At 35.9% G+C, this 10,380-nt stretch overlaps 1 protein-coding gene across 1 annotated transcript; it reads left to right on the top strand.

Annotated features, from left to right (window-relative positions):
- The first annotated feature begins 1,937 nt into the window (after window positions 1–1,937).
- On the top strand, window positions 1,938–9,920 carry LOC129313159 (DDT domain-containing protein PTM-like). Its single transcript, XM_054956104.1, has 10 exons — window positions 1,938–2,092; window positions 2,273–3,208; window positions 3,671–4,360; window positions 4,584–5,748; window positions 6,110–6,398; window positions 6,479–6,603; window positions 6,719–7,179; window positions 7,300–7,328; window positions 7,581–8,060; window positions 8,142–9,920. Exons 2-10 carry the CDS (start codon window positions 2,388–2,390, stop codon window positions 9,035–9,037), a joined length of 4,956 nt encoding a protein of 1,651 aa, XP_054812079.1. The 5' UTR covers window positions 1,938–2,092; window positions 2,273–2,387; the 3' UTR covers window positions 9,038–9,920.
- Window positions 9,921–10,380: the final 460 nt, after the last annotated feature.

Here is a 10,380-nt window from a genome sequence, read left to right as displayed (position 1 = left end):
AATTCCCTCAGGCCAATGATTGTTCCCGCCAAAGTTCCCCCTAATTCACCCTTTTGATTTCCGTTTCAACTTTTGGAAGCCAATTAATTCCCACATAAAAACCTCCACTGCCATGCCATGTCCCGAAAGCCAAACACGGACTGGGTTGACTCGCCCATTCCCCCCCGCTTCAACTCGTCATCCCGCCTTCCCCCAAGTCATCCTCTCATTTCTATTTAACTTTACCCGCTCACGCGTCATAGCAATAGAAAAAAGTCAATCTTCATGTCAAAATATGGGAGCATCGCCAAAAAGGTCTCCACCCCCACGGATATATATTATTGATTTGTACTTTCTCCCCTTCCATCTAAAAATATAAAATATTTATAATTAAATTTTATTTTTTAATAAAATAATTATTTATTTTTAAATTAATTTATAATTTTATATTTATTTTTATTAAATACTATATGATAAATATAAAATTATTTATCATTAGAAATATTTTTAAAAAGATAATAATTACACATCAAAAGATAAAAATACTTTACATTTTTAAATATATAACTTCTCAAAAAATACTTTATATTCTTGAATGGAATGGATATATATTTTTAAACATGACTAATTATATACATTACAAAATATAATTTCGTTCTTCAAATGCTTAATTTTTTTTTTCAAAAAGTGCATGTACCATATTTTATACACGATTCAATTTTTGATGAAAAAATAGGCATGAATTTTAGAAGGAAGATTATGAAAAGAGTCCCATGAATCTTTGTGGTAATATAATACTTTTTTATTTCTTATTCTAATAATATTGTTGTGTTGACACAAGGGATATTCATAAATTGTTATAAATATTTTATTCTTGTTGTGATCTGTTTTTAACACTTGTTCCATATCTTAAAAATATTTAACCGTCTTTCATTTGTTATCGAATTACATTTTTAATTACATGTATAATTAGTTATAAATATCCCATTCCTAAAACTCTAAAATTTCCGATCTATAATATATATCATATAGTGATTATCCGAGACATTCCCGTAATGGAGTTACATGTTTCTAGCTCAAAAAACTACTATAAAGATTTTATTTTCTCAACTACTCAATTAACTTTGAAATTACAAATTTTTTTTTACGTTATTATTTCGGGCATGCTCTTTTTTTTTTATAAAAAAAAGCTCATCCAGAAGACAATAGAATATTAGTCGTAATTTCTATTATATATATATATATATATCTAAACTTGCTGACTTTGGAATTTAGAAATTGAAAAAAATATCGAGCATCTAATCTAATTAACTCAAGTATGGATTAATTTATTGTTAATTAATATGAAATTTTGATACATCTATCAAATTCAAGTGCTTTCACGCTACGATAATAAGAATATCATTTTTTTAACCTAATATTATATGATCTAGTTAAGCTAATCCGGCATTATATTTCAAACACTAACAACGAAAAACATGAACGTTTATATTACTACTATAAAGTGAAAAAATAATATTCCCTTTGTTAAAAAAATAAATTATTTTTAACTGAATCTCACTTCCTAATAAATTAATTAATTATCTTTTAAGTAACATTATTTTTTCATATTTATTCTTATTTAATGAAGTATTTTACTCTAAAATAAATATAAAATAATTTATTTATTAAAAATATTTTTTTTAAAGAATAATTACACTTTAAAATACTAAAAATATTTTTATATTTTTAAATATTCAATTATTAAATTTAAACCGAGGGATACTTTAGATTTTTTGAACCGAGGAATACATGACAGTAAAATGAAAATTATTGAAATTACTAAATTACCCGTCTCTGATGAACCAGAACTCGGAGGAGTGTTGGTAAAAAAAAAAACAAAAAAACAAAGAGAGAACTCGGAGGAGTGGGTCTGATAACTCGGGCACGAGTTTCGTGTCAACGGCAACACGACTCGTCACGATAATAATACAACTCGGTAACAGAAATGGGGTTACCTTTATCTTGCTTCTCTCCCCTAGGGTTATCCCTGCCATTTCGACCAGTTCTTCTCCCTCTAATCTTTGAAGCGGCGGAGTTTCATCTTCAATGGCGGTTTTCGGACTCTGAATACGTGCGCTCTCTTATCCCCTTTCTGTACTCCTCTCTGCTGCTTCATATTACATAGCAAAATCGTTCCGAAATCCATCTTCGATTATCGAACTGCTGTCTTCTCTCGTTTGTATTTGGACTTCCGTGTTGACTCTTTTTTTATCAACAACATTTAATTTATTTTTTCTCGATGATTCTGTAGGATCTTAAGAAGCCCTAGCTTTGTATCTAGGATGAACTTTGGGTGGTAATTTTCTGAAATCACACTCACTTTTAAGGGTCCTCAAGAGTCCGTCAAATTTGGTTCAGTTCAGACTATGGAGGCCCCTGTTGTCAGATCGAGGGGTCGGCCGAGGAAACGGAGGAGAAAAGAGGATGAAAATGGGACGGATGATGGGAGATCGGTTCCCGATTTGAAAAGGCAAGCGGCTGGGACAAGAAGACCGATAGCACTGGTTGGACGATATATAATTAAAGAGTTTAAGGGAAGTGGAGTTTTTCTTGGGAAAGTTGTGTATTACGAGTGTGGCTTATATAGAGTCAGTTATGAGGATGGTGATTTCGAGGATTTAGATAGCAGCGAAATTCGTGGAATGCTTCTCAACGACTGTGATTTTGATGATGAGTTGACTAGAAGGAGGAATGAATTAGATCAATTGGTGTTGAAGTATAGTGCCAAGAAAACAGATGGCACGAAGAACAGTTCTGCTGACTTAAACAAAGTTGTCCTCGGGCTTGAGGCCCTTGTGTCAAGTGAATTGTCTGGTGGGTTATTGACTGAACACGACGAGGTAGATGTTGAGGAGGATGCTCATTCATCAAGCGACGAAAGAGATTCCGCGTCTGAAGCAGAGATACCTTCTCTACCTCCTCCACTGCAGTTTCCACCGTCTTCAGGAACTATTGGGGTGCCAGAGCCATATGTCTCTCATCTTCTGGCAGTCTATGGATTTTTGCGGTCATTCAGCATTCGCCTGTTTTTAAGTCCGTTTTCATTGGATGATTTTGTTGGTTCTCTTAACTGCCAAGTTTCAAATACTTTGTTTGATTCCATTCATGTTTCACTAATGCGTGCATTGAGGCGTCACCTTGAAACACTTTCATCTGATGGCTCAGAGCATGCATCAAAATGCTTGAGGTGATTCTCTCCCTACCTTTGAATTTGATGTTTTTTTCCCTCATTTAATTTTTGTTGCATCATTATTTATAATTAAACTTCCCTGCTTGTGGACATTCACTATACAAGTAATTTATCAATCATGCTTTTTATTGATGAGAAACAAAACTTCGGTTTTGATTTTATTTTTTCTTTTTGGGGGAGGCATTTAGGGGAGATCACCTTTGATTGAAGAAGTGAGGCATACCACCACCACCACCAACACCACCACTACTTTCAATCCATTTTGAAACAATTGAATGCGGGGTGTTTCAATATGTTGACTAATGTTTTTGAAGGGCAGAGAATTCCTTACCCTAATCTAATTGTAACATTTGAAGATACATGTCTTGATGGACTCACCATCTCAAAGTTTAGTATTATGCTTCTTGTGTGGTTAACCACTTATGCAAGGTTCACTTAACTTTGGAAATGTACTTGCAGGTGTAATGATTGGGGTTTGCTTGATGCATTGACTTGGCCTGTTTTTGTTGTTCAATATCTAGCAATTTATGGATACACAAAAGGACCTGAGTGGAAAGGATTTTATGATGAGATTTTTAATGGCGAGTATTATTTATTACCTGTAAGTAGGAAGTTGATCATACTGCAAATTCTTTGTGATGATGTTTTGGAGTCTGAGGAAATGAAAGCTGAAATGGGCATTCGTGAAGAATTAGAAGTTGGGATGGACTATGATGCTCAAGATATCCTTTCAGAAGAAAATTGGCCAAGATTCCATCCAAGAAATGCTAAAACTGCTTGCAAGGATAAAGAAGCTACAAAGTTTGTTTTAGAATCTAATTCTGTGAAGCCACCTGCTAACTCTGTTCTAGATTTCAGAGACACTAGAAGGACCGAGGATGCTGATGTTGACAGAAATGGAGATGAATGTCGCCTCTGTGGCATGGATGGGACCTTGCTTTGCTGTGACGGATGTCCGTCTGCATATCACTCTAGGTGTATTGGAGTGATGAAAATGTTTATACCAGAAGGGCCATGGTATTGTCCAGAGTGCAAAATTAATATGAATGGGTTAAGCATTGCACGGGGAACATCACTTAGAGGGGCTGAATTATTTGGAATGGATCTTTATGGACAACTCTTCATGGGTACTTGCGACCACTTACTGGTGTATGTTCAGCATCTTTTTAATGTTTTTTTTCATCTCCATCATTTGTTTCACTGGTTGTGCTTTTACTGAATTATGATTTGTGATATTTATAGTCCATTTTCTTGGCAGTCTAAAATCTGTGCTTTGGTTATTTGTCTTCTATCCTTTGCTATCTTTGTCACTATAAATGCTTTCAGTGTCTGAGTTATCATCCTTTTGATCTTTTCTCATGTATTATTGCAGACTCACTGTCAACAGTGAACTTTGTCTCAGATATTACAACCAGAATGACATTTCAAAAGTTCTCCAGGTGCTTTACGCTTCTGTTGACCATAGGCCCGTCTATTATGGAATTTGTATTGCTGTGTTACATTATTGGAATATTCCAGAAAGTATCCTGCCAGTATCTGTTAGAACTGGAACAGATGTTAACAATTCAAGTACAGTGGAAGATGCAAAGTTCTCTTGTTTATCAACCACTCCGTTGGGTGAAAAAGAGGATGCAGCTGTTAATTTAGTGAAAGTAGAATACCCTGTAACCAGTGGGATTGTAACTCATGGTAATTACGTGGTTCCATCTGACTCGCTGGTCACCACTACTAGAGAGGCTTGTGCTTTCGAAATCAGCAGTGACACTAGATCTAGGGGTTGCTTTACCATGAATACTATATTTTCTAAGGAGACTAGAATGGAGACTGTCATCTCTGGTGGTCCTGATGGTCATCAACGCAGTCTCTTTGATATGACCACCAGTCATGGGCATGCAAATGATAAGCTGTTGCCTTTAACTCTGTCCTTGCGACTTAAAGAAGGCAACCAAACTAATTCTGTAAAGGTTGAACATAATTCAACTAAGGATTTTGTATACATGGGTTTTTCTTTTAAGCCTCAGTCTTACATTAATCACTACATGCATGGTGATTTTGCTGCATCTGCTGCTGCTAAATTGGCTATTCTTTCTTCAGAGGATTCTAGGTCAGAGGGTCATGTTTCAGATAATTTGAGGAAATTTACAGCTGAAAGCGCTTCTTTGCAAGCAAAAGCATTCTCAATGACAGTTTCACGCTTCTTTTGGCCAAATTCTGAAAAGAAGCTTGTAGAAGTACCAAGAGAGAGGTGTGGCTGGTGTCTTTCTTGTAAAGCCTCAGCCTCAAGCAAGAGAGGTTGCATGCTAAATCATGCTGCCCTGAGTGCCACCAAAAGTGCTATAAAAGTTTTAAGTGGTCTTTCCACTGTAAGGAGTGGAGAGGGGATTCTTCCAAGCATTGCAACATATATCATATATTTGGAGGAAAGTTTACATGGTTTAATAGTTGGGCCTTTTCTAAATGCAAATTACAGAAAGCTATGGCGTAAACGAGTTGAACAGGCTAAAACATTTAAAGCTATAAAGCCTCTTTTGCTTGAAGTGAGTATTTTTATGTAATTAATTAATAATCTGTTTCAAAGTTTTGATGTCATATTTATTTAATTGTCTCAAGTAGTAAATGGTTTTGGTCACTATACTTCATAATGTGTGGACATGTGCTTTGAGAAGGCTTGCTCTATTATTTGGTCGGTTTTTTAATTTGTTTTTGTAAGCCCCTCTGAAATATGATAGTGTATTTGATATCAAAGTTGCATGTGATACAAATAGGTCTTGCGTTATACATGCAAATTTGGGGATGAGTTATGTTCAATCTAATAGCTTGCTTCTTCTAACTGCCGTGTCAAAGTTATGGATGTGTAATATGTTATTCATTGAGTCACTGACTGAATTCTTTTCCCAGCTTGAGGAAAACATTCGCACAATATCTTTTACTGGTGAGTGGGTTAAGCTGATGGATGATTGGTTGGTTGAATCTTCTATTATTCAAGGTGCTGCAAGTTCTGTTGGAACAATACAGACACGTGCACCAAGTGGAAGGCGTTACAAGAAACAATCAGCTATTGATGAAGTTACCGCTGATGTTTCTCATGAAAACAATCTTGACTGGTGGTATGGTGGTAAATCCATGAAAATATTATTTCTAAAAGCAGTTTTGCCAAAATCTGTGGTCAGAAAGGCAGCTCGCCAAGGTATTTTATTTGCCATTTTTTTCTAATGGTAATATTTGCGAGAGAATCAAAGATTGTGTGCTAATGTTTGTGAAAAACAGGTGGTTTGAGAAAAATTTCTGGTATTTCCTATGCTGATGGCTGTGAAATCCCTAAAAGAAGCAGACAGATAGTTTGGAGAGCTGCAGTTCAAATGAGTGGGAATGCATCACAGCTTGCACTTCAGGTTGTCCTTTTACTTTATTAGCTTGTTCATTGTATTAGAAAATTTTATTCTGCTGTCAGCATAATGAAATTGCCAAGTCTTGTAAATTGATGTTATTTTTAATTTTTTGCATCAGGTCAGATACCTTGATTTCCATCTTAGATGGAGTGATCTGATTTGTCCTGAGCAAAATCTCCAGGATGGGAAAGGTCAAGAGACTGAATCCTCTGCATTCAGAAATGCTAATATCTGTGATAAGAAAGAAGTGGGGGGGAAACTTTTGTATGGAGTTGTTTTTGGGAACCAAAAGCATCTTCCTTCTCGTATAATGAAAAACATTGTTGAAGTAGAACAATGTCGAGAAGGAAAGGAAAAGTATTGGTTTTCTGAAGCACGTGTTCCTTTATATTTGGTAAAAGAGTATGAAGAAGGTATAGAAAAAATGCCATCTCATCAAGAGAATTTGAAGTTGGAATCTCATCAGCAAAGGAGGCGGTTGAAAGCTGTTTGCAAGGATATATTTTTTTACCTTACCTGCAAGAGAGACAGCTGGGATATATTTTCATGTGCTGTATGTCAGGTGGACGTATTAGCTGGGTAATTGCCTTACCTTGACTATCTATCAGTGTCATCAATATTTTTTTGGTATCCCTTCCTCCCATTTCTTTTTGACAACTATTCTCCTTTACTCATGTTCTTTCCTTGCTACAATTTCAGGAATGCTCTCAAGTGCAATGCATGTCAAGGTACTTCATGCACGATCCGTTGTCCCTTCTCTCAATATGTTATGTTGCCCTAACCTCTTAAGATATTATTGAAAAGCCTCAGTTTCTTATAAAATAAGTCACGCATATTCTTTGCTGACTTAAGAGAGAAAACACACATTTTCTACATATTTAATGCTTAATATTGAAATTCTGAATGTGGTAGGATGTTTTGTCTCCCCCCCCCCCCCAAGTCAACATGTATCTTAATGTTCTTTACCTAATGGTTGTTAGGTTATTGCCATGAGGGCTGTTCTATAAGTTCAACATTCTCTACAAACAAGGAGGTTGAGTTCTTAACCACATGCAAGCACTGTTATGCCAAATTGCTTGCCCAAAAAAAGACCAGTGATGAGTCTCCAACCAGTCCCTTACTCTTGCAAGGACAAGAACATAGCTCTGTGGCTGTTATGAAGGGATCAAGGCCTAAATGTTATGATCAAGTCTTGAAATCTACCAGTATCAAGGATACTTGTCCTGACGTGAAACAAGGCACTCCTGATTCCTCTCTGGCAACTAAAAGCCGTCGCAGGATGTCTTCTTGGGGTATTATATGGAATAAGAAGGCTGGTGAGGATACAGGCATTGATTTCAGGCTTAGAAACATACTTCTAAAGGGAGGTTCAGGTGCACCTCACTTACAACCTGTTTGTCACTTGTGCCGTAAACCATATAGGTCCGATCTGATGTATGTTTGCTGTGAGACATGCAAGAGTAAGTATTCTTTGGCAATTGAATGAAAGCTTATAAGTGCTTAACACTCACTTATGCATTCTTTGTATGTGTTTTTCACAGATTGGTATCATGCTGATGCTCTTGAACTAGAAGAGTCAAAAATTTTTGAAGTGTCAGGCTTCAAATGCTGCAAGTGCCGCAGGATAAAATCTCCAGAGTGTCCTTACTCTGATAAGAAGCCCAAGATGCAGGAGGGCACTAAGAAACACCGTCGACCATCAAAGAAGGATAATTCAAGCATCAACAATTTTGGAGTTATTTCCGAACCAAAACAGTGTGTGCCTGCTACCCCTAACTTTCCTATAGGAGATGATGGAATGAGACAAGACAATTACCCTCTGCTTTACTCTCTTTCAAGTGCTGAGCTGATAACAGAGCCTAATACAGAAGTGGATGTTGAGAGGAATGCTGTCTCTGGTCTAGGGCTTCAGAAACTACCAGTGAGAAGACATGTTAAGCATGAGGGGGATGGTGATGAATCCTTTGGAACAGGTAATCTGTCAGCTGCAGAGAAGGCATCATCTCCTGTGGAATATGACCCTGCTGTTTGCCTAGATAATAATCTTCTGAATGAATGTGGAAGTGAAAATTATGAATTCATGGACTTTGAACCCCATACCTACTTCTCTGTAACAGAATTGCTGCAGCCAGATGATAATCAGTTTGAGGGAGCTGATGGATCTGAGGACTTGTCTGGATACTTGGAAAGTGTTTCCACTTTGAATATGAATGGCATTCCTGAAGAATGTGGCGCTCTTAGTTTAGTTGAAAAACAAGAACCTGCGGCTTATTTACCAGGCAGTGTTTGTTGTCAATGCTTGCAGATGGAACCAGCTCCTGATCTCTCTTGTGAGATTTGTGGTCTTTGGATTCACAGCCACTGTTCACCCTGGGTTGAATCACCTTCTAGATTAGGAGCTGGAGGTGCGGTAATTGTCGGGAATGGCAATAGCTGATTTATGTACTGAATGTTGGATAATGTTTTCTTCAGCACAGGTGCTTGCAAATTGAAACCTGACAGAATTTTATCATTAGCCTTGCTGGCTGGCTCAGAGCATGATGCTTTAGTTGCCATATGTCTCACGGTGAATGCTTGAATCATAGCTATGGAGCTTGGGCGAGGTTGTGTATTTGTGCGCTGCAAGAGGTTAATTGGCTTCTCCATTGTTTCTATGGTTTTCTTGGTGACTGCTCAGTAGATTGATGTTTCCTCAGCAATTTGGTCATTAAGTAGACCCATATTTGTCATTGAGTAATTCTGTGACTGCCCACATTAATTGCTGTTTCCCCGGTGACTTGGTCATTAGATAGACCAGTATTTTTCCTCGAGTACATTCAGCACGACATTTAACCTGCAACATTAGGTTGATGCACTGGAACGGTGGTATATAGCATTGGCTGAATTGTTCCAGTCACTTCTGGGATTTGATTTTTCATTTTACGATTCACAGAAATTTGCTCCAATATTAGTGAGATAAGCAGGTTTTTATAGTGCTTATCTGATTTAAAATTTTGTATAGATATACTCAATTCTAGGAGTTCAAAATTAGAAGCTTCTCTTCATCAAAGTTCATGGTGTAATTGCCCTTTTGCAGAATGCTTTACGTATCCCTTTTTGGCTGTGTTTAGAAACTTAGCTTTTGCGACAGTTGAGATTGATAGTGGGACGTAGTTGACGATTAATGACCCTGCGGGAACATTGCGTCAACTGTAGCCGTGGTTTCATGCGCATTGTATTCAGCTACCTAATCGTAGCGATTAAATTAACGGAATTGCATTTGATGCTTATCATTTGTGATGAGCATGCTCATCAGAGCCAGGAATAATTTTGGCCCTTCATTTCAGCCTTATTTTATCCTTGCTATCTATTTAAATTAATTTTTTTAAAATATTTTTAATATTATATTTATTAATATAAAAAATTTGAAGTTTTTAATATATATATATTCATTATCAATTTGGCCAGATTTAATTTAGTAGTTTAATTTAATATTAAAAAATTTATAATTTTATAATTTAACTTAATAGATATTCTGTACAGTTTAAGTATTATTTAGATGATTTAATTTAATATTAAAAAATTTATAAATTTTATAAATTAACTGTTTAAATATATTTTAAATAATTCAGATTTAATATTAAAATTTTTTATATTTTTATTTTAATAAATAGAATATTATAAATATTTAAAAATTAATTTAAATGAACAGTAAGGATCAAATAAGATTAAAATGAAGAGTTAAGATTGCTCTTAGCTTTGATGAGCATTCGATAAGTACTAAATGCGGATGCTTAAATC

Source organism: Prosopis cineraria, unplaced genomic scaffold (genome assembly GCF_029017545.1).
Source record: "Prosopis cineraria cultivar Desert tree isolate PC_DT_omini unplaced genomic scaffold, ASM2901754v1 PC6, whole genome shotgun sequence".
Classification (NCBI taxonomy): domain Eukaryota; kingdom Viridiplantae; phylum Streptophyta; class Magnoliopsida; order Fabales; family Fabaceae; genus Prosopis; species Prosopis cineraria.
The sequence above is the reverse complement of the archived record's forward strand: the minus strand, read 5'-3'. Positions and strand labels throughout refer to the sequence as shown.